Below are 23499 nucleotides of genomic sequence, written 5' to 3'. Positions count from 1 at the left end.
TCATGACCAGTTTACCAACTATTTGTGCACTTGAAGGTACTTAACTCCTGAGGAAAACACTGCAACATCAAGGATGAAATGAATTTCCTGGAGGAAGAGTCCTTCATGAAATAGTCACTCTCTGTGCCTGTATCCACTGGGCAGTTGGGAAAGCATGAAGGCACCTTTGCCCTCTACTTCCTATTGCATTCTCAGCCTTGTTCCGTTTTTCAGAAATAGCATGTTGCCTATTGTATAACCAAAGAATAGAATTCTGACCCTCTGCCCTGTGACTTCCTGATCCTCCTCTCTTATAAATACAAGAGCAGAACTGGGATCCCAGGGAATCAGAGAGCACAGTGCCAGGAGTCCCCAGAGCAGCTTCACCTTCCACTGGGAAAATGAAGGTCTTCGCAGCTGCCCTCCCCTTCCTCATTGTTGCTACTGCCTTTGGAGCCCAGGTCCAGGCCCTTCATGGTGAGTTCAGTGAGCCTTCTCACTGGTGATAGGCTCCATAGTAACTTGCAATCTGGAGAGGAGACACAAAAGGACACCTTTGTCCTCCTGTGACTGCTCCCTGTCCCAGACGCAGATGTGAATTTGCCACTTGTTTAAAAGCAGCAGCAGTAGGGTGTGGACCTCCCTCTGCAGCCTTTGGTCTCTGGGAAAAACTGTACAAATGACTGGTCCCCCTAAGGGAAATAATCCTCTCCCTTTTCATGACCAGAATTATTTGATACCTTCTCTTAGCTGAACTAGGGTGGTTAAGTGCTAAATCAAAAGAAGTGTAGTAAAATTGTAAATTTGTAGAAAGAAGCATAGAATTCTACAATGTTAGAAGGATTACATACCATCTAATGTAAAACTATCATTTTGAAGAGGAAATGGGACAAGCCAGGAAAGTGACTCACCCAAGTCACCTAACCATTCTATGTATTTAACAAATAACTATCTAGTGCTTCCTATATGCAAGCAGGCACTGTTCTAAGTGTCTTATGGACTTAATACATTAGATCCCCCTAACAACCCTGTGGGGTAGACTATCGACAACTTGTATAGTTTTACATATATTATTATCATCATTCTGATTTTACAGTTGAGAAAACTGAGGCATAAGGCATTTAGACAACTTGCTCAAGATTACACAACTATTAAGTGGTAGAATGAGGGTCTGAGCTAGTTAGGAGGCTGCTATGGAAAGACAAGGCCACTGAAGATTTTATTTTGCAAGCACCACACACCTCATAGCAAACATATCAAGTATACCTCCTTAAATAGAATTCATGCATGCCTCAGTGCATGCCTCCTTAAATAGAATTCATATGTAACTATATAAGAAATAAGCTAAAAGTGTGGTTGGGTTTGACTAGTTAGCAAAATGCAGGTCCACAATCCCTAATCAAAAACTTTGGCGCTGGATGTGTTTTGGAATGCAGAATTATTCCATTTTTAAGAAGGTAATATAGGGGCACCTGGGTGGCTCAGTTGGTTGGCTATCCAATTGTTGGTTTTGGCTCAGGTCATGATCTCACGTTTCATGAGATTGAGCCCCCAGTCGGGCTCTGCACTGACAGCATGAAACTTGCTTGGGATTGTCTGTCTGTCTCTCTCTCTCTTTCTCGGTCTTTCTCTCCCTCTCTCTTTCTCTCCCCCTCTCTCTCTTTCTCTCTCTCTCTCTCTCTCTCTCTCTCTCTCTCTCTCTCCACCTCCCTGCTCACATGCTCTCTACTCAAAATAAACTTTTAAAATAAAAATAAATTAAGTAGTAATAGAATATGATGTAGCAATCCCACTCTGAAATTATACCCAAAAGAACTGGAAGCAGGTACATGAAGAGATATGTGTAAACCCATGCTAATAACAGCATTATTCATTACAGTCAAAAGGTAAGAGCAGCCCAAGTGTCTGTCAACAAATGAAGAGATTTTTTTAATGGGGTATATACATACAACGAAACATTATTCAGCCTTATAAAGGCTAAAAAATGGATGAACATTGAAGACATTATGTTAAGTGAGATATACCAGTCACAAAAGGACAAATATTGTATGACTCCACTCATACGAGGTACTCAAAGTAGTCAAATTCAGGAACAGAAAGAATGGTAGTGGCCTGGGGCTCAGGGGGAGGAAAAATGGGAGTTATTGCTTCATAGTAAGGAGTTTCAGTTTTGCAAGATGAAAACCATTCTGTGGATGGATTGCGGTCATGGTTGCACAATATGTGAATATGCTTAATGCCACTGAACTGTGCACTTTTAAAAATGCTTAAAATTATAAATGTTTATTATGTATATTTCACATTTGCAATGCAATAAGTATCATTTTTTAAAAGGCAACATATACCTGGACATTACTTAACATCCCTGGCAGAGCTGGGGAAGTGTACTTCAAACATAGTAGTACTTTTGCAGCAAACACATACAAATATTTATGCTAATGGATAAATAAAGATTATAAATAGCTTCTCTTCACCCTGGGTGGCACTGTGCCACCAAATCAGTTAATAAAAAATGTTTCTGTTTCCTGAGCCCTGTGGATTCTGGAAATGTACAGAAAATATTGTGGGCTGTATCACATTATGTAGCTAATTCAACTGATTTATTCATTTGGGATTTACGGTTTGCTTTTTGAAATTTTTTTTAACGTTTATTTATTTTTGAGACAGAGAGAGACAGAGCATGAACGGGGGAGGGTCAGAGAGAGGGAGACACAGAATCTGAAGCAGGCTCCAGGCTCTGAGCTGTCAGCACAGAGCCCAACGCGGGGCTCGAACTCACAGACCGCGAGATCATGACCTGAGCCGAAGTCGGCCGCTTAACCGACTGAGCCACCCAGGCGCCCCTCGGTTTGCTTTTTGTATTTCAAAGTCAACAGGATGATTTCACATCCCAAACAATTTCAAGAGTTTCCTGAAACATCTCAGGGCCCTAAGAGAGACAATGGGCCCTGAGGCAGACCTAGAACCCAGACAGTGTCCAGTGGTCCAGCATCATCACCTCCCTACCAGGGGATGGGGCTGAGGAATGAGACTGGTGGAGATACTGAGGCAATGCTGCCTCTGTGACTTCTCTTCCCTTGTTTCTCCCAAATAGAACCCATGGTGGCAATACGTCCGCATGAAACCTCGATACATCTGCAAGGTAAAAGTATATGTTATATTATAGCTTATGTTTAAAAGCAGCAGCTGCACAGGTCTGCCCGGTGGCTTCAAAACACCTCATTTATGAGGTGGGGGTTGGGGGAAAGGGGGGAAAGATCCTGAAGGTGGCGAACATCCCAAGGAAGATCGGGATAGAATTTTAGGGGTGACCTCTATTCCGCCCAGCTGTCTCCTGAGTTGGATCCCCTGGGACAGCATGTGCTCTCTAATGCCTCCTGCAGGCATCAGAAGTTTCCTCTTCTTTCAGAAATGATCATGGCCCTGCTGTGGCCCTGCCTGGGTGCCCCCAGACACATAGCTCAGCCCCGAGGAGAGGGAAGCAAGTGCTGGCCGAGGAAGAGAAGGTTCCCTTTGAAGTCCTGTGCCTTCTCACCCTCCTCAGGACTTTGGAGGAAAGGGGAAAAGGATCTAGTCTTCCTCAAAAAGAGACCCAGTCCCTAAATGACCCTTTCCCCTTGCTGCAGGCTTTCACCGTCCCTCTGACTGCTGCACCCGCTACACTCCACGGAAAATCCGATGTGGACTCATGGAAGATTACTATGAAACAAGCAGCGGGTGCTCCCAGCCAGGTGTCATGTAAGCACCAAGCTCACCAGCCATGTCTTGGGAGGGGAGGGCCTGATGGACAGGTATCTAGAAAAGTCCCACCCACCCTATGGATCCTGCCAGGTCATGATAGGCACGTGTCCTAATTAGGATCCTGCAGGGCATCAGGTATGAGATGTTCCTGAAGAGGGAGGCTGGAGACAGAAGGAGAGAACAGAAGAAAGGCTGCCCAAGGAGACTCCCATGAGTCACTAAGGCACCTCAGTCTCTGACGCAGGGTCTCAGAGAGGAAGTGCCCTGAGCCCCTGCAGCAGAGAAAGAAAAGGACAGGCTGGGCTGAGTGAGGGATCCCAGGGCCAGGGAGGATGGGGCTCCCCATCCCTATTTGCTGAACCCCCCTTAGTTTGTAATTTTTCTCCACCTTGCTCCCCAGCTTCCTCACCAAGAAGGGGCAGCGTGTCTGTGCCAACCCCTTTGATTTGGGAGTTCAGAATTGCGTGAGGTCCCTGAAGTCGAACTAATGATACAGACCTGAGAAAAAGGAAGCTTGCTTGAGGAGAAGGGATACTAGGTGCCAGCCACCCCTATTTCCACTTCTCCTGTCCCAACTACCTCCTGGGATTTTCTTGGCCTATTTTTTTAAAAAGCAACCATTACTGTTCTTTCTGCTCTGGTTATAAAAAGCAATGCATTAATAAAGAGTATCCAATGTAGCTTTCCTTGAACTTTAAGAGGAAAAACAAACTATAGGAATTGCTGAAAACTGGATTCTGCGTTCTTTTTTGAAATGAAACATAAGAGAATTTTTTAAAAGCTAAAAACATTCAAACTCATTCAAACATAGATTGAATATGTGTCCAAAATGTACTTAACCTATTTAATGAGGGAACCATAAAATGGAGCCAAAGGTCATCTGTGGAACAGAGACTTATATCATTAACTGGGGATGGCATTCTAAAATGTTAAGTCAGGGAAAAACAGGGTAATATCCTGTAAGACAATACAACTGTGATTTGGGGGATTATCTTATCTACTAGACAAAAATCATTTACATCTGTGCTAAATATTTGCATGTTAATGTAATTTCACAAAGTCTGGGGCCCCGTCAATAGTAAGTAGAACATCACTCAAGAGAACATTCACCCTGCAGATTTAGGAACCCTGGGGTGGGCCTTTTGGACAATGTTCCAAGTGACATTGGAGGAGCTGTCTGCAGTCATCCTTTTCCTGCCTTATTTCTACATTTTGGATGTTTTCTCTCAGTAGATATAACTTCCTAAAAGATTTCCTCTTTAAAGGTAAAGGACATTAAGACAAACATTCAAAGTTGGAGTGAATATCAATTTTACATTCATATCCATTAAAGCATATATGTTTATATTTGTAATTAGTAAATCTAGGTCAACTGTCTCAAAATTCAGAAGAAAACACTGAATTCTAAACAACAACAAAACAGTTTTTGATTCCAAAAAAGTTTAAAACCTATGCTTACTTTTTGGGTGATTTGCCATAAAAAGCTACAGGGAAAAAAAACGAATCGATAACCAAATATCCTTTGTAATAATAAACACTATTAGAAGAAGAAACCTGAGACAATGATTTTTTTAAGTTTATTTATTTTTCTGAGAGAGAGAGAGAGAGCAAGCATGTGAAGGGCAGAGAGAGAGGAAGACAGAGAATTCCAAGCAGCCTCCACACTGTTGCTGCAGAGCCCGATGCGGGACTCGTACTGATGAACTATGAGATCATGACCTGAGCTGAAACCAAGAGTCAGATGCTTAACTGACTGAGCCACCCAGGTGCCCCTGAGATAATGATTAAAGCTGGGAGTTATTATCACTCTAAAGCAATCAAATACACATTCACACTATGTCTTTCCTTATCCTCTCTGCTAAAATAGCTCATTTTAAAGGTTTGACTTCAGTGTAGAAAAGTTTCTTTTACTCCATCATTTGGGAGTAGGGGTGGACAGAAGATGACTGGAGAATAAGAGGTAGGGCATAGATGTACCCAATTTAACCAAGCATTCCAGGTGATTCTTATGCAGGTGGTCCTAGGAAGGACCTCACTTCAAGGTACCATTTTAGGAGCTGCAGGAAGAAAGGTAGGCAGGTTAGTTGGTGGACCTGTGCCTTGGTAAATTTCACACCTTCAGGGATGCCTTTCTCTTTTCTCAACCTAAGTGGAAATCCCTAGTTCCCTGGTTGTTAATGCAGATTCCAATGATGGGGGGCCTTGGCTTGGGTGGGTGAGGAGGAAGTGGGACTGGTCAGGCTTTCACTGAGGTTGTCAGAGAGCTTTGTTTCTAGGGGGTGGGGCAGTGGGACTTCTTTCTTGTCTTTGACCAGAGGTTGTCCTGGGTACTGCCCAGTTCTCTCTTGGGCCCATCGTCCTCTCCGGAAGACTCCCAAAGCAGATATCCTTCTTTACTTAGAGAACTGTACTTGTAGCTTTATCCTGGGGCAAATCCCACACCCATCTGTCCTGAAATGGGGACTGGCAAAGTCGTAGTTTCTTTTCCCAACATCCACTGACTCTGCCCTTTGTGTTACCTCGGGTGCCACTGAGAAGATGTTCTGTCAATGATCTCCTTCACCTGTATGATGAAACAAGTTTTCCAGCCTCCTTATTTTGCCATCAAGCTGACACATGTCCTTTATATAGAACAGAAATGTCTCATCTTACGGTCAGCTGATGTTACCTTTTCTGATTTCCTCTGCTACTACAAACTTATTTTCATTTTCATATTTCTTCTGCCATTTCCATGGGACTTGGGGAGGTGGAAGAGGCAAACACAGATGCTCAGGGTTCCAGCTTATATTTTGACTCATTTATGATCTCTCCTGTTGCTCTCTTCACTTCACTGTATTCTGTTTGGATTCAGCACCTTTGAGTTAACACCAGCCCACTGAGCCCTAGAATCAATGACTGAATGATCACAACAGCAACTTTTTGGCTTCAGTGAATCCTCATTGAAAAATCTCAAAAAGTTGTTGGGTTGAAACTGTGCTACACCCAGGAGGAGTGTGTGTGTGATGTCATCGGGTTCTCTAGCTGGCCAAGTCGTTAGCTCAGTAGAATGAAATGGAGAGCATAGACCCACAGAGCAGTACAGATGGCAGAGGACCAAGTGTCTCCTAGTCAAGGCTTTGGGTCATGACAATGGCAGTTGAACAGAAATGAGGGATAGACACTGAGATGTTCCTTTCTAACCGAGCATCTGGTCATTCTGGCCTTTGGGATCTTGGAGGGGACGATGGCATGCTATGTCTAGGCCAATTACATAAAACTTGCATACTCTATTTTCACAAGTCCTCAAAAAAAGCATGTTCCTTTTTTGCTTCCTTGCTTTCTTGTGGCACCTCTGCCCCTTCTCTCAACTCTTCCCAGCTAAACTCAGTGCAGCCTGCAAGGTTCAGTGTAGATGTCACCATAAAACCCTCCCTCACTATCCCAGCCAGAGCACCCATCTCCTTTTCTCTGGATTCCTGAAACAGATGTTTATTGTCACTCAAACAATGACTGAGTGGCTACTTCACGTTCGACGTTGTGGTAGTCATCAGGAAAACCACGAGAACAAAACAAGCTAGATTCCTGCCCTTCAAAAATATTTCAGTATATAGAGAAGATTGAAAATAAGAATAAACAATGACATCTGTGTGCAAGAATCATATATATAATTCATCATCACTAAATCTCCGAGCTTTATGCAACACTGGATTAAAATGATGAGGCTGTTGATATTGGGAGCAACGAGCCTGGGGCTCAGACCTCCTCAGGCCCCATACAGGCAGCCCAAAGGCTGACGCTTTGAACAATGCAGGTCTTAAGACACTGACCTCCATGCAGTCAAACATCCAAGTATAACTTCTGACTCGACAAAACTTTCCTACCAATAGCCTACTGCTGACCTGAAGCCTGACTGAGAACATAAACTGTTGATTCACACATATTTTGTTTGTTATATGTATCATATACTGTATTCTTATAATAAAGTAAGCTAGAGAAAATGTTGTTTAAAAAAATCATAAGAAATAGAAAATATGTGCAGTACCGGAACCGTATTTAATGTATAATATGTACAGTACCGAAAAAAACCCACATGTAAGTAGATCTGCACAGTTCAAATTCACGTTGTTCAAGGGTCAACTGTATAAGCACACCAGTTACAAAGCTATACTACACATCAGGCCTTCTGAAACTTTAGCATGCAAAATAATAATCTGGAGGGCTTGTTAAAACAGTTTCCTCATCCTATTCCCAGAAATTCTAATTCAGGAGGATGGAATGCCCCACCCCCAAATCAGTGTTTCTAACAAGTTCCCAGGTAATCCTGATGCTACAGGGAGGAATGGGAATTTGAAGAAGAATTCTCACTTCTGACTTTGTCACTTGAGCACTGTTTGCAACTTTTATAAAAAGTACATGTTTTGTTAGTAACCAAAAAATAATTTCAAAGAGTTGAAAAAATAAATCTTTATGGTCTTCTCAAGACCTAACAACAGGGACACCTGGGTGGCTCAGTCAGTTAAGCGTCCAACTGATGATTTCCACTCAGGTCATGATCTCACGGTTTCATGAGATCGAGCCCCGCATCAGGCTTTGTGCTGACTTCTTGGAGCCTGCTTGGAATTCTCTCTCCCTATCTGCCTCTCCCTCTCAAAATAAATAAATAAGCTTTAAAAAAAAAAGAACAAACAACAAAATGGGCCAGTTCTTGTGTCGATATTTGATTTTTTTTTTTTTATGATGAAACTCATCAGAGCTGTCTAATTATAAAACAAGTAGGGGCACCTGGGTGGCTCAGTCAGTTAAGCATCCAACTTTGGCTCTGGTCATGATCTTGCGGTCTGTGAGTTCGAGCCCCACATCAGGCTCTGTGCTAAGAGCTTGGAGCCTGCTTCATGTTCTGTGTCTCCCTCTTGCTCTGCCCCTCCACCTGCCACTGGTGCTCTGTCTCTCTAAAATATAAACGTTAAATTTTTTTTAATTTTTTTTAACATTTATTTATTACTGAGAGACAGAGACAGAGCATGATCATGGGAGGGGCAGAGAGAGGAGGAGACACAGAATCTGAAGCAGGCTCCAGGCTCTGAGCTGTCAGCACAGAGCCTGATGCAGGGCTGGAACTCACAAGCCGCGAGATCATAACCTGAGCTGAAGTCAGACACTTAACCGCCTGAGCCACCCAGGCGCCTCTAAAAAAATTTTTTTTAAGAAATATACAAGTGGGGAAAGTTTAAAGTCTGACAGCCAATGTTGAATTTTTTAAAGTAAAAACCTTAGGAGTTGTGCATAGCAGCTAGAAAAAATGTGCTTAAAAGTTGAAAAAAACTTAATAAAGCTGCATAGAAATCATCAAGGCATAAAATAGCAAATGGAAACATCTATATTTTTACTATTTTACTTTTAGAACCACAGTGTAAATTTTAGAAGTAATATACAGCTCATTCCTTTTTCTCTCTCTCTTTTTTTTTCTTCATGTATTCATTCTCTTAGTGTGAACTAGGGGGCTCACCTGAGGACTCAGCTAGGGCAGGGGCAGAGGGCATGACCCACATGCTTGAGGCCAATATGACCAGGACAAAAGACACAGCCAGTATGGCCAGAAGATTTGTTACATACAGGGGACAGTTCAAAGTAAACATAGTGAGGTTAATGGGAGCCAGATTTCTCACTACTAAAGTAGGGAGAGAAACTTAAAAAGGGAAGATTAAAATAAACCCTATGTGTTGACTTGGAATTGAATGTATTGGTATAAATTTTTGGCTTTTCATTTACCTAGACCAATGACGTAGAAATTGCTACAAATGTGTGAAATTGACATAATAGAAATAGATACAAGTTTATACACACATTTACACATACATACTTCAATATATTTCCTAGTTTGTCCACTAAGAGCTCAGACCTAAAAGTAATGCCCTTCCCACAGCAATGAGCACCGTAAGCACCCAGATCCTGGGTTTTCAAAACCATCCTTCACTAATGGGATCCAGGGCTCATTGGAGAAATGGCAGGTTCCCAGAGCTAGGGCAAAGTATAAGATGAGCCTGGATCATCTTCTTGTGCCAAAAAGTAATAAAATTTTTTAAAAAAGGATAAATAAGAAATCCTAAAATCTCCTAGAGAGAGGGGCAGTGGTGCTGGCAGCCTCATAGGCACAGCCGGTTTACTCAGTACTGAGTGCACACCACACCTTAGCAGCAGCAGTGGGGCGTCCCCTGCTGTCAGAGCCCCTGCACTGGGGCAGCCACCCTGGCTCCCTCTGCTCTTCCACCCTCCGCTCTCACCATGGTTGATCAGCTGATCAAAGAACAGATTGCTGAGTTCAAGGAAGCTTTCTCCCTATTTGACAAAGACGGTGATGGCACCATCACAACAAAGGAACTTAGAACCACCATGAGGTCATTGGGTCAGAGCCCAACAGAACCCAAATTGCAGGATATGATCAATGAGATGGATGCTGATGGTAACAGCACCCTTGGCTTCCCAGGATTTTTTACTCTGATGGTTAGAAATGAAAGATACATACAGTAAAGAAGAAATTCATGAGGTATTCCGAGTCTTTGACAAGGATGCCAATAGTTACAGCAGTGTGGCAGAACTATGTCATGTCATGACAAACTTAAGAGAAACACTAACAGATGAAGAATTCAGTGAAATGATCAGAGAGCCAGATACTAATGGAGATGGACAAACAACTATGAAGATTTTGTACAGGGCACCTGGGCGGCTCAGTTGGTTGAGCATCTGACTTTGTTTTTGGCTCAGGTCATGATCCCAGAGTCTTGGGATTAAGCCCCGAGTTGGGCTCCATGCTAAGTATGGAGCCTGCTTAAGATTCTCTCCCTCTGCCTCTCTCCCCCACTTGCACCCTCTCTATAAAATAAAAAAATAAAAAGGGTGCCTGGGTGGCTCAGTCGGTTAAGCATCCAACTTCGCCTCAGGTCACAATCTCACAGTTCGTGGGTTCAAGCTCTGTACTGGACTCTGCTTTCAGCACAGAACCCAGTATCTGATCCTCTGTTCCCTTCTCTGCCCCTCCCCTACTTGCACTCTCTCTCAAGAATAAACATTAAAAATATATAAATAAATAAATAATTTATACAGATGAGGACTGCAAATGAAGATCTACTTTCAACTTCTTTTCCCCCTCTAGAAGAAAATGAATCTTTTACTTACCTCTTGCCAAAAAAAAAATTAATTTATTTGTTCTGTTTCCATACAGCAAAACTGAATATCAAAGGTACCTTCTGTCCACACACACAAAATCTGCATGTATTGGTTGGTGGTCCTGTCCTTTGAAGATCAATCTACCCATCAGTTTTACAATATAAATACTTGTACTACCTTAACATTATGAAAGTACTTGGAGGAGCCCTTGCAGTTCCATTTGTTAATGATTAATACATTGGGTTGGCCAGTTTTTCATACATGCTGCTTGACAACTGAGCAGAGTCAGGCATTTGTGTTAAAAATGAAAAATGAGGGTGTCTGGGTGGTTCAGTCGATTAAGCATCCAACTCTGGATCTCAGCTCAGGTCCTGATCTTAGGGCCATGAGTTCAAGCCCTGAATTGGGCTCCATGCTGAACAGGAAGCCTAAGTTAAGGGAAAGGAGAGTGGGAGGGAGGGAGGGAGGGAGGGAGGGAGGAAGGAAGGAAGGAAGGAAGGAAGGAAGGAAGGAAGGAAGGAAGGAAAACTTATAAATCTATTCAAATAGGTTCTAGTTCAATATGTTAGTATAAATTGTCATAGCTGGTTCACTGAAAACAAACATTTAAAATTGGTTCACTTCAGGATGCTGTGCAGAAATATGGGTGAAGGATAAACTGTCTAGACATAGCCCCACTTAGTAGGATGGCCCTCTTGTACTTCCATGGGCCCTGACCCATGGTGATGATGAAACACATCCTGGTGACATGCTGCATGTGTTGCTTTAGTATTGATCACATTGTGCTAGAGCAAAATGGGTGTCAGGCTGTCACCATTCACACAAATTTTTAAAAGAAACCTTTACCAGGGAAGCACCTTTGGACTCTGTTTTTGAAATCTTTTGAACCATGACTTGGAGCCAGCAAAGTGGGCTGTGGCTATAGACTTCAGCACAATCATCATCACTGCTGTTCAAGAAATTACAATTTACGTCCATTCCAAATTATAAATGCTAGTCTTTTTTTTTTCCAGTAAAAAGACTATTAACCTAAAAAAAAATCTAGAGAGAGGAAAAATCAGGTCACCACAAATAAAGTTCCACTCCAGAAAAAATTCTCATACTCTCAGTGTAGAATTCTATACCCAGCAAAAAATATCAATCAAGTATGAGGGATGAATAATGACTTCTTCAGACAAGCAAGAACTCAGAGAATTTATGTTCCACACACCTTTCTGGATTATTTGATTTTTTAAATCAATGTATATGTCTTGCTTTGGGAACTATTTTCAATATTTTTTAAACAGGTACTGCATACTTACCAGTGGGCAACAGAACATTTAAGACCTCTATGTTGCTACCAAGTTACATTCATCCCACTGCATTTCAGTTTTCATTTACTTTTTTGAGTCCCTCTTTAAGCTATGACTCCTCTGAGGTCAGGGTCATCTTCATTCCCACACTGCAAGTATAGCCCAGTACCTAGAATTTGATATTGTGGCAAAGAAGTGATGCAGTCATGAAACCCACCCCACTGTCCTCCTGGACACACAGATGATATATTTTTTCCATACTTTTGTCATTAAATTGGAGCCAGGTGACTTCACTCTGGCCATGGAGTATAAGTGAAAGCAATTTATATCATTCCCACAACTGTTACATAAAAACCTCCCAATTCTTCTGCTTTCCACTATGGTGGCAAAATTAGAGACCTATTGTTGAAACTTGGGGAAATTACAGACAGAAGAAGCCTTAGTCCCTGAATACATGCATAAATAGAAACAGCTTTCTCCAACACACACACCCTCATTCCACTGCTCACACACATTGGACTGTGACATGAGCAAGAAATAAACCTTCATTTAATTAATCCCCTGAGATTTAGGGGTTATTTATTAGCAATTAGTATATACAGACTAATGTAGGTAGGAACTTAATAACTGCTTGAAAAATCAAGAGATTTCCTGTAAGGTTCCTAGCAACAACTTGGCAAGTGGGCTAAGTCACCATGAAAACAAAGTAAACACTGTTTCCTTCCAACTCATATTCTCCCCAGAAACAACTTATTTCCTTAGATTGTTTGATTTGAAGAGTTTAAATAGTTTTGTTATTGATGATAACAAATACAGAACATGTCTAATAAATGGCTGTCTTGGCACCTCAGCATGAGAATTCAGCCATTTCCTGTGAGATGCACATACTTAGACCAGCTCAAGTACTTTATTCATGGTTCTTCTAAAACATGTATTTACAAATTGTGTTAGGCTCTTTATGAATGGGCAAAGATAAATAACAGATGTTCCCTGCCCTGATGAGTCCAGGAGAGGAGAGGAGATGTAAACAGCCTTCTAAATGCAACAGTAAGCAAAATGGCCCCTAAGCTGAACATGGTAAAGGCCATTGGACTGAGTCTGCAGAGGTGGATCTATTCTGCACCCCGCTCATCCTATAAATATGAGCAAGTCCCTGGCCCTTTCTTGAGCCTGAATTCCTCCTCAGTAAATGGCCAGTTTAGACCAATCTAAGGATGACAAATACATAGCACGTGAGCTGCATGTGTTAGTCACAGCACTTCTTCTGAGGTGTGTGGACATGGCCTTGGAATACTATGCAACACAGAACTCCAGCCCACTGCTAATCAGTGAAGCCTACTGGCCATCCCTGAACACAGCATTTTCTAGGTACTCATCAAGCTTCTCTGTGACAAAAGTCAGAAGCCAGGAGAAGGTCCTAAAGGGATACACCCGAGATCAGAAAGAGCTAAGACTAGAGGCTTTGTAGAAAAGCCAGGTCACTTTCAGAGACAGCTCAGTTGGGGTCCCCAGGTTTCTCCACAGCATAGTGGTTAAGAACACAGACTTGGGAACCAGACTACCTGGGTCTGAACCCAGATTCCACTTATCAACTGTCAAAGCTTGGGCAAGTTACTTATGCTCTCTGTGCCTCAGTTTCCTCCATTGCTTATTTAAGATAAAATGGGCTATTATTCATAAAACATTTGGGACAGTGGCTGGTGTGTGTAGCTGTTATGTAATGTTTGTTAAATAAATTATCTACTGAGCATCACAGTGTTTCCTCACCCCAGGGTATGGTGAGAGGGTAGCAATGAGTCTGGGAGCTGGAGGTTCTGGTTAAATGTTTAAGTGAGGAGTTCCTAGTCCAGATGAGTGAGACTGGACATGGGGAGCTCCTGACCTCATCCTGGTACCCTAAATCACCTCTGATCTCCAGACAAACAGATTCTGAACCTCCCCAAATGGTCACAGGCCACATCCCAGCCTTTAGATCTTGAACTAAGGGTGCAACAGTACCCCCAGGCCCTGTGTTGTAGCCTATACCAAAGGAAGGGCTTATATCAAAGGAGTTAAATGTATTGCCACTGGGAATAGAAGGCAATTTCCTCCCTGAAATCTTGGCTCTCCATGCTTCCCTCACTCCACCCTCAACAAATGTTCAGGATATGAAATTGCTGAGGCATCACTGCTTCCTACTTCCCTTTGTAATCTTGGTTCCCTTATTTTAAGAAATACTTTGCCTTGAAGGTCATTTCTCACCACCACCTCAGCCCAGGAGCTTCAGAAGCCCCTCCCAGGCAAGTTCTCCTCCTGCAGCAGCTCCCTCAACCCAGGAGGATGAAAGTCTCCATGGCTGCCATCTCCCTCTTCCTCCTCCTCCTCATCACCGGTGCCCTGGTGTCCACGGCTAAATCCTCCTCACGTGAGTGCAATACCTTGTCTTCCTTCCATCCTTGACCCTGTGAGGAAAGAAGCAGGAGTAAAGTTGCTGGAGAGACAAGGAGGAGGTCTGGGATCTTCTGAAATTGGTTTTGTCCTCACCCTCCCGGGACTAGTCCCCCCTCCTGCCAAGGCCATGGAGTGAACCTGCCTCTCCACTCCCTCAGTTCATCTCTCTTTACCATTAAGTAAGAGTAGCCCACCTCATTTGGGGGACATTATCCCCAGGGATACAGAGGAGCCATTTGTCTGCTTGCCCTCTGAGATTGGGGCTGCCGGCTTCCAGGGTCAGCCCTACCCAAAGGTGTGGCCTTGCTTAGGTATGGGCTGAGGACCACAACAGTGGGGGTCTCACCTCAGTCACCTTTTTCCAGCTTATTTCTTAGGATTAGCTGCCTTTACACACAACCAAAACCATGCCTCACCCTTCATCTTTACCTCAGCTTCTTCTCAGAAACTGGGAGGAAACAGAGGGGGTTGTTGAAATAAAGCCAGTCTAAAGTTAGTGGTAATCTGGACAGTTCGACTTGCCTCTCTGAGAAGATTCCTCTCAGAGGAATAGGTTGAGACTGGTCTCAGGAACCAGTGGATCCCTTATTCCATTCTTTGGAGACAGAGGATGCTACCTGGAATGGAACTGGATAAAAGACCCAGCTGTTCCCTTCCCACCCAAGCATCCAGCTGCCCCTCTGCAACCTCAGAGGCCACTGCCAACACACGCAGGGTTCTGTCCAGGCTGAGCACATAACATGCACACCCCCAACACTCCACTCCATGACTGCAGTGCCTACTTGTTTCTCCAGGGCCCTCGTTCTGAAGCAACCTTCCTGCTACCTCCATAATTGAAGCTTGAAGGAACGGATTATTTCCAGTCACTCTCTTGCACCTGCTATAAGAGCCATGAAATTTTAGAAATCAGAAAGTAACTGAAAAGTTCACCTAATCCAGTGATGTCTAACATTTTTTAGACCAGGGAACCTTTCTTCCAGCAAAAGCTTACTCAGACACAGCAAAAAAGGGCTGAATGGGATACTATCTCTAAAACTCTACTCCCAAATGCATCAGTACCTCTGAAATAGTCCCCAAAGCCCCAAGACCCCCAGAAACTCAGTGTAAAAACCACCAATCCAGTCCAACAGGCTCATTGACAGAGGAGGAAACAGAGAGGGGAACAAAGTTACCATGGGCATATGGCCAGCAAAGGCAAGAGAGGTTGGGTCCTGGGTATCCTGACTCCCTTGGTGTCCTTGGGCCTTGGTGTTGGCTTCCTTCTTTGCAGGACAGGGGTTTAATTGGGACACAGGCAAAACCCCATTTTCCCAATCTCCCAGATTGGGAAGGGCTGGGTCTGCACTCCCAGCTGGTGTGTGTCCCTGTCTCTATTGGCATTTCTTCTGAATATCTCTCCTCTTTGGAATACCTTGTCGAGCCTGCCCCACAGGGATGGTGTGTACTCACTGAGAAGATTTGGGCTTTGCTAATCTTCAATCTGGAGTTGAAGGTCATCAGCCAGTCTTTCTAGGAGAGGTTGAAGAACAGGAAGGAGGGTGATTGTGGATGCAGGAGGAGGGAAAGAGGAGCCGGAGGACCGAGTGTCTGCACAACCCTCCCTCCAAATTCTGTGAGGCCACCTCCTCCTCCTTTCCCTCTTCCACCCTCTATAGTGCAGAAGCAGCCAGCAGCTCTGGCCTTTAGCAAAGAACCCAGTGTCTACTTCCCTCCCTGCTCTCTCCTCAGGAGGACCTTACCACCCGGCCGAGTGCTGCTTCAACTACATTGCCCAGGCAATCGCGCGTCATCGGATCACGGGTTATTATGAGACCAGCAGCCAGTGCTCCAGGCCCGGAGTGGTGTAGGTGGCACCCACACACCATATACCAGGGGACAGGAAGCCTGCAAGCCCTGGGGGATAGGGAGGAACTGGAGTGGGGACTCCCCAGAGCACTTCTCAGGTGCAGCGACAGGCAGCCGAGGGGAAACCTGGGGGCTTTCTGGCCTGGCTGAGCCTCTGGGGAACCAGGAGGAAGCTGAGCCCATGCATGGGGAGGCATCAGGGGAGGGGAAGGGAAGGCAGGAGGGCACTTCCAGGGGCAGGAGAAGCATGGAGATGGGTCCAGGGTCCCCGAGGGGCTGGAGAGCATGTCTCAGAGAGGAGACTGGTCTTGAGCTGCCTCTGACAAAGAAAGGAGAAACAACCTAGATGGGTGAGGAATCTGGGAGGCTGACCGGCTCACACTTCACTGCTTGATGCCTGAGTCTGTAACCCTTCTCCCTTTCGCTCCATAGGTTCATCACCAAAAAGGGCCATTCCATATGTGCCAACCCCAGTGACGTCTGGGTCCAGGACTACATCAAGGACCTGGAGGAGAAATGAGCTGGCCATCTGAAGAAGAGGCCAAGGCCCCCCTCTCAGTCCCAATGCTCAGCCCAACACCTTCTGGGAGCTGTCCTGCCTTGAATTAAAGACCTAGAATTTATGCCCTCCCTGTCCTCATTCATTTCTACCAGATCTACTCTTTGGAGCCCAGCTGGGTGGTACTCTTGGCATCAGGCTTTGCTCTACAGAAATGTGGTCAGCCCTAGATGCAAAAAAACAGGTCAGGCCTGTGATGGGGGTGGCGGGAAGCTAAGGCCACCTTTACATAATAATCATCATGATGACAACAGATACCATTGCCTTACCACTTTCTACCTTTCAAGCAGTCTGCTAAACAGTCTGAGTGTATTATCTTATTTATATAAGCTACACAAGTGTAATGCTAAGAATTATCACCTGATTTTGCAGGTAAATCTTCATAAAGTCTTCGTAGCAGCCAAATTTCAAAGTCCTTTGTTCTGTGCTGCTCCCAAGGCCCTTGTTCCCAGCTATCTGGGATAAGAATGATTTTATCCAACCCTTCCCCCTCCACTTGCATACATCAGGTTGTACTATATTGTTATGCCCATTTTTGTGTCCTCCACCAAGGCCTAACAGAAAGCCTGGCCCATACCAGGTACTCAGGAAATGGATGGACTGATGGCTGGATAGAAAGATACAGGAATCAAGAGGATGCTATGCTCCATGAATAATACCCAGCTGCCCCCAAAAGCTCTCAGACCCATCTTCGGGGTTCAAGGAGAAGATCCTCTTCCTCAGAGTAAGAGCATGGCCAGTGTAGGTACAGTGCCCACCCTTCCCAGGCCACCATCTTCCACACACCAGGGCCAAGAAGATACTTATATGCTAAAGGTACAACCAAGGCTTCCTCAGACCTCCTCACCTCCAAAAACAATGGTCAAGGGGGTACCCAAATACATACATACTACCGTCCTAAAAAGCCATAGTGTCACCACCACTGCCTTGAACCCACCAGGACGAAATGCATTATATAGTTTTTCCCTATTCATGAGCAGTCATGCAAAACAGCAAGCCCCATAAGGATCTTCATATGCCCCTGCCTCAGTCTACTTTCATTTACTGAAATGCACCCCACTATGCCTCTAAAGCGCCTGCCAAAATCCCCTATATCTTCCATGTCTTCTCTGAATTCTACCTTCAATCCCTGGAATGGGGTCCTGAGGCAGTCTGAAGAGAGAAGACGCGGAGGGGCAGGTCAGCCCTAGTCAAGGCCCCTGGCCGAGAAGCTCAGAAACACCGAAGAGATTATCACGTGCGTGGGGTTGGAGCGCCCTCTGCTTGCCGTGATTGGCCGCGGTAGCCGGTTGGATAAACCCATATCGCGGGCAAGCAGGAGGGCTGGCCAACTAGATCTAAAGGTGGTTCAGAGTCCAAGGTCCAAAGAGATAAAAGAACATTAACGAATAAGCCAAAGACCTCAGCAATAAATGAGGACTCAAGGATCGCACATTGTTTTTTCTCAGTATTACTAACACAATCTGTGACGGGAAAAGGTGTGAGTTGAGCCATGTGTCCTTAGACTGGGGATGGGAGGCATCCTTTTCAGAGGCCTAAACCCTATCCTCGCTCCAGTCTGTGATCTCTCTAATCCTGCTTTATTTTCACCCTCCCAAAGACCGATCACCTGAGGGTACTGGGGTGGTTCCACCCGCTTTCCTCCCCCTTTCCCCAAAATAGAGATGGTGGCAGGTAATGTGATGAAATCACACAGATCCGGTTTGCAGAACTGCCTCTCATCTCTGTGACCTGGGAGAATTTAACCTCTCTAAGCTTCAAGTGGCCTCATTTATAAAATGGAATAATAATCTCCGCTTCACTATGGTGAGAATTAAGTCAAACAGCGCCTATATAAGGTGGCTGACACACAGCACACGTGAACCACATGTTCCCTTCCTCTACTCCTCTCCTGGTGAATTTAAATCTTATTAATTCAGGGCACCTGGGTGGCTCAGATTGGTTGAAGGTCTGACTTTTGTTCAGATCATAATCTCATGATTCATGAATTTGAGCTCCCCCCCCCCCCCCATTGGGCTCACGGCTATCAGTGCAGAGCCTTTTTGGGATTCTCTGCCCCCTCCTCTCTCCACTCCTCCCCTGCTCTCTCTCTCTCTCTCTCTCTCTCTCTCTCAAAAATAGATAAACATTAAAAAACAACTTATTAATTCAACTCTGCGCCAAGCCCCACCCTTCCTTTTGGCAAACAGAGGGAGGCACCTCTTCTCTCCTCCACCCACTCTGAAGTGGTCAGAGTACAGAGAGCAGCTGTGAAGTCAGAGTGGACAACCAGCCTCCCCTGAAGCTAAAGGTCCCCCGGAGAGGATGAAGTTCTCTGTGGCTGCCCTCTTTCTCCTCATCCTCATCACCACTCCGGCTTTGTACGGCCAGTCAAGTGAGTCCACCTGTCCCTGCAGGGCTGGAATGAGAAAGGGCAGCTGGCAGTGAGGTGACATCAAGAGTCCTGTCAGGTCTCCGTCATCAGCCGTGGGCCCTCTCCCCTCCTGCAGGCACACTCCTCAAACTCTCTCCTTTGCAAGGAGAGCTGGGCCGGTATCTAGATCCCTTCTGGGATCATCAGGCAGTTCCAGGAAGCTGGGTCAAGGTCATGTCAGGAATCCCAAAGATGGAGAATAGTGAGCGATCATTTAGGAGGAGCCAAGGAAGTAATAGGAGATACGAGAATAAACGTGAGCAACAAAAGGAGGAGAGGAAGATAGCTGGATAAGAAAAGCTACAGGTGCTCTGAGAGAGCAGGACAAAAGGTACTGGGAAGGGGGCTGAAGTGATGTTTGGGGCCAAGCCCAGGGGTGGGGAGTCTGAACCTAGATACTCTTCCTTGTAGTGTCTGGCACAGATTTCTGGGACTATCATGGCAGCCAAAGGAAGGCCCAATGGGATGCCCAGGTGTGCAGTGCAGGATTTCATGGCCTCTGTCCCCATTCCCTAGCCTGGGTTTAAATAAAGGCTATAGAAAAGAGAAAGGGGATGAAAGGTTTTGGGAGCCACAGGATGCTTGGGACCTATGGAGAACAAGGTTTGTTTTTCCGACTCTCTATCCCTGCCTCAACCATCATGTGTGAGGAACTGGCAACAAGAAAGAGACCAAGCCACTCAGACTTTCCACATACCAACTTCCATGTGCCCCAGCCCCTTTTTTTCTCCCTAAGGCTACCTTTAGCATGTGGTCTGGTCGGACTCTGGCATATAAACTCTCAGGGGAACAACGGTCACACACACCACATATTCTGCCCACATGCTCTCAAGATGCCCCCTGGACTTTGTCATCTTTGCTTTGAGAACCAGGGTCATGGACGTCACTATGTGCAGAGCTGCATCTGGTGGGTGGTAGGAGGTAACATTGCCCTTAGGGAAGGTCAAAGAGACCACTACGATGGTTTCAGTCTTCAAAAAGGTTTCAGAAAATGGCCCGCCCAAAGCATGGATCAGCCAAATGGTACTCTTGAGATATTCCAATCTTGGCCACCAGCTGGAAGGAAAGGGTCAGGTGGCAAAGGGATCTGCAGTCTGCAGTTTTGGGGGCTGGGAGAGGTCTCTACCTGCCCTCTTGTTTGATGTCCCAACTGATGAGTAGTCAGGGGAGCTCAAGAGAAACACAGCACTAACAACCAACCAAGGCCAGCATTCTGACAGCATCAAAGAGAGGGGGGGAAGTGGCATTTCCAGGCAAGAAAAATGGTCAATTACTACCATCTACTCTTAATTGTAACAAGCACTGACTGAGCCTTACTATGTTCTGAATTAAGGGTTTTACCAGCATTTTCTCAACTAACCCTCACGATGATCCTAGGACATATAAGCATATTTTTACCCTAATTTAATGGATGAGACCTAGAGAGATTTTTTTAATTTGCCCATACTTCAAATCATTTGGTCAAGATACCGATTCCAGATGTCTGACCCGAAGCCTAAACAGAACACTTTTCTTCCCACCCTAACTTCTCTGGCTCACTACTCATCTCACCCTCCTCTCTGACTTCAGCCCCTCTAATGCTGCTAGGATAGAGTCCACAGCTCAGAAGGTGTGCTAGTCTCCCCTTCCCTCTCCAATTCTGTCTCCTCTTCTTTCTTCTCACATTGCATTGCTGCCATCTGTAGCGGCTCAGCATTCCCCAGACACTCGGCTTCCCCCATGCCTTCATGCCTTTCTCTTTTCCAGATCCCACAACCTTTTCATCTGCTTCAATCCCACTCATCTTTCAAGAAGCAAGCCATGCACTACATGCTGTGGGACTTCTTCCTCAGCCACCCAGGCTGGGGTAGGTACCCCTCATTCTGTTTTCCACAATTCATTTCACTTTCCCTTTTCACTCTGACTAGACAGTGAGACGCTCCAGAGTAATGACGGTGTCTTCCTCAGGGTTTTGCCCCCTTAGAGCTCAATATGTGTTGGCCAAATCAAGCCCTGGCTCACCAGCAAACATGAATAACCAAGTCACTTGCATTTGCTGAAACTCAGTTCAGAAGCTGAAGGTTCTAGATGTATGTCCACCACCCCCCCTTCCTTTTTTCATGTCCTCTGTTGCCCATAAAGCTATCATCAGTCCCTGCTAACAGATGGTTTTGCCATCAGAAGCATGGAATGCAATGGGTGGGAGATGAAGGTAGGCAACCACGGGCTCCCTCTATGCCTACCTGGTTCAGCTTTCAATGTGATTCTCTCAGAAATTCCTGAGTCGGTGAACCATTCTCCCACCTGCTGCCTGAAGTATCATGAGAAAGTATTGCCAAAGAAATTGGTGGTGGGATACAGAAAGGCCCTCAACTGTTACCTGCCAGCAATCATGTAAGCATCCCCTGCAGACATTTCTGTGGAGGGGGAAGGGGAACTGGGGCCAGAATGAGATGCACAGAACCAAGAAGTCTCCATGCTAGAAGCAGGAGAGTCGTGCTTAAGGGTTTGGGCTTTGAATCTCGCAGGGAAGTCCTCGGTTGTTTATTTTTTTAATACTTACTTATTTTTGGGAGAGAGAGGAAGAGGGATAGAGTGGGAGAGGACAGAAAGAGAGGGAGACAGAGGATCTGAAGTGGGCTCTGCGCTGACAGTAGTGAGCCTGATGTGGGGCTCGAACTCATGAACCACACAAGGTCATGACCTGAGCCAAAGTTGGACGCTTAACGTACTGAACCACGCATGAGCCCCAGGCCTGAGTTTAATTCTTGATGTTTCCACTTATAGTTTTGTGGACTGATAAATGACAGCCATAATGGTACCCATGCCTAAGTATCTTGGTTGAGCAGGGAACAGGTTGAAACAGGGACAATGAAGCCAGGTCTAGAAGCCAGAGAGGGAGGCCTACTGAGGGAATTCAGATGGGGGAGGCCTAGGGATGCAGTAAAGAGTATGAGGTGAGCCCCCAGTGAGCTAAAAATGGGGGAGTGTGGACTGGACCCCCACCCTACTCCATGCTCGCTGACATTCTAACTCTGCCTCCACAGTTTTGTCACCAAAAAGAATCGAGAGGTCTGCGCCAACCCCAACAACAAATGGGTCCAAGAGTACATCAAGGATCCCAATCTACCTTTGCTGCCTCCCAGGAACTTGGCCCAGGTTAAAAGTATTAGAACATAGGAAGGCCAACCCCAGCTCTGAAGCTCTGAAGCCTCGGTGGGAGTCCAGGTTCCGGAAAGAAAAATGCAACCCTGTGAAAATGCAGGTGGCCATGTGGTCTGGATGACAGTGGTATTGAGAGAAGCTGGCCCCTGATGCAAAAAGTAATTAAAAGTATTTCAAACACTTTCTCAATCTCCAAAGGAAATGCCAAAGTTAAGGGAGGTGGGGATAAATACATTCTCAATACATAGAAATATGTATTTCACATCTTTCTCTTGGCTCTGCCTTTGGGGCCTCCCCTCCCACCTGCACACCAGCCATCCTAAATAATTATGGCCAGCTTCCAACCTGCCACATCTCTGGCCCCTTACTCATGAAATGCCTGATAGAACTCCTGACTTTTCCTGTCCATGCTTATCCCTTTACTAGATTTCTTTTTCTTCTTCTTTTCTCTTAAAACGTTTCTTTTTTAGCAACCAGAGTGGGAATATTCACATGCTAATAATTTTTGTCCCTGTTGCAGAGGTTTTGTTAGATCCCCAACACAAAAGAGAAGTATAGATCTCAGTATCTCCAGTTTACTCATGCTGCAGCCCCATCAGGGCTTCATTCCTTTTTAAGGCTGAATAATGTTTCATTGTGTGTATGTACCACATTTTGTGTATCCATTCATCCATTGTGGACATCTGAGGATCCATACCCCCTTTTCTTGACATTAGCTAGACTTAGCGGATCTTGGTTTCCATTACTGGTGCCAAAAGCACTTTAACTTATACAATGGCCCATCAGTCACCAGCCAGGGCCTCAGAGACAGGTAAGGGTCCAAGACTCTGACCCACAGGCTTCCTGCCCTTGTCCCTCCACAGCGAGGAAGTGGTACATGGTTTAGAACCTCCTGGCCTGGAGGTTCCTGCTCCTTGACCCGGAAATTTCTCTTCACCCTCCTTGCTATCAGA

At 45.2% G+C, this 23499-nt stretch overlaps 3 protein-coding genes, 1 long non-coding RNA gene and 1 pseudogene across 5 annotated transcripts; 4 read left to right on the top strand and 1 right to left on the bottom strand.

Annotated features, from left to right (window-relative positions):
• The first annotated feature begins 297 nt into the window (after positions 1–297).
• On the top strand, positions 298–4400 carry LOC101086516 (C-C motif chemokine 23). The gene is made up of 4 exons (XM_003996597.6): positions 298–456; positions 3074–3121; positions 3606–3717; positions 4121–4400. The coding sequence occupies exons 1-4, from the start codon at positions 381–383 to the stop codon at positions 4206–4208; spliced, it is 324 nt and encodes a 107-aa protein (XP_003996646.2). The 5' UTR covers positions 298–380; the 3' UTR covers positions 4209–4400.
• A 4843-nt stretch (positions 4401–9243) lies between these two features.
• On the top strand, positions 9244–10500 carry LOC101086267 (annotated as a pseudogene).
• Positions 10501–12703: 2203 nt separating this feature from the next.
• Positions 12704–16314, bottom strand: LOC123381951. Its single transcript, XR_006589605.1, has 2 exons — positions 15368–16314; positions 12704–14596 (listed from the first exon to the last, which is right to left on the bottom strand). It is a non-coding gene; the product is annotated as an uncharacterized LOC123381951 (long non-coding RNA).
• Positions 14362–17053, top strand: CCL14 (C-C motif chemokine ligand 14). Its single transcript, XM_003996596.6, has 3 exons — positions 14362–14559; positions 16314–16428; positions 16863–17053. Exons 1-3 carry the CDS (start codon positions 14475–14477, stop codon positions 16948–16950), a joined length of 288 nt encoding a protein of 95 aa, XP_003996645.2. The 5' UTR covers positions 14362–14474; the 3' UTR covers positions 16951–17053.
• A 2146-nt stretch (positions 17054–19199) lies between these two features.
• CCL16 (C-C motif chemokine ligand 16) lies at positions 19200–22729 on the top strand. Of its 2 annotated transcripts, XM_045044719.1 has the most exons (4): positions 19200–19363; positions 21149–21248; positions 21655–21775; positions 22429–22729. In XM_045044719.1, the coding sequence occupies exons 2-4, from the start codon at positions 21203–21205 to the stop codon at positions 22559–22561; spliced, it is 300 nt and encodes a 99-aa protein (XP_044900654.1). In that variant the 5' UTR covers positions 19200–19363; positions 21149–21202; the 3' UTR covers positions 22562–22729. The 2 variants fall into 2 exon arrangements, with proteins under 2 accessions (XP_044900654.1, XP_006940160.1); XM_006940098.4 differs by lacking the exon at positions 21149–21248 and having other exon boundaries at positions 19205–19363.
• Positions 22730–23499: the final 770 nt, after the last annotated feature.

Source organism: Felis catus, chromosome E1, assembly GCF_018350175.1.
Source record: "Felis catus isolate Fca126 chromosome E1, F.catus_Fca126_mat1.0, whole genome shotgun sequence".
In the NCBI taxonomy this organism is placed as follows: domain Eukaryota; kingdom Metazoa; phylum Chordata; class Mammalia; order Carnivora; family Felidae; genus Felis; species Felis catus.
This window is presented reverse-complemented; position numbering and strand designations above follow the sequence as displayed.

Coding starts and splice junctions, on each gene's coding strand:
- LOC101086516 (XM_003996597.6), top strand. CDS start 381: ATGAAGGTCTTCGCAGCTGCCCTCCCCTTCCTCATTGTTGCTACTGCC. Junction 3,122..3,605: donor AACCTCGATACATCTGCAAG/GTAAAAGTATAT, acceptor CCCTTGCTGCAG/GCTTTCACCGTCCCTCTGAC. Junction 3,718..4,120: donor TGCTCCCAGCCAGGTGTCAT/GTAAGCACCAAG, acceptor CTTGCTCCCCAG/CTTCCTCACCAAGAAGGGGC.
- CCL14 (XM_003996596.6), top strand. CDS start 14,475: ATGAAAGTCTCCATGGCTGCCATCTCCCTCTTCCTCCTCCTCCTCATC. Junction 14,560..16,313: donor CACGGCTAAATCCTCCTCAC/GTGAGTGCAATA, acceptor CTCTCTCCTCAG/GAGGACCTTACCACCCGGCC. Junction 16,429..16,862: donor TGCTCCAGGCCCGGAGTGGT/GTAGGTGGCACC, acceptor TTCGCTCCATAG/GTTCATCACCAAAAAGGGCC.
- CCL16 (XM_006940098.4), top strand. CDS start 19,294: ATGAAGTTCTCTGTGGCTGCCCTCTTTCTCCTCATCCTCATCACCACT. Junction 19,364..21,654: donor GGCTTTGTACGGCCAGTCAA/GTGAGTCCACCT, acceptor TGATTCTCTCAG/AAATTCCTGAGTCGGTGAAC. Junction 21,776..22,428: donor TGTTACCTGCCAGCAATCAT/GTAAGCATCCCC, acceptor CTGCCTCCACAG/TTTTGTCACCAAAAAGAATC.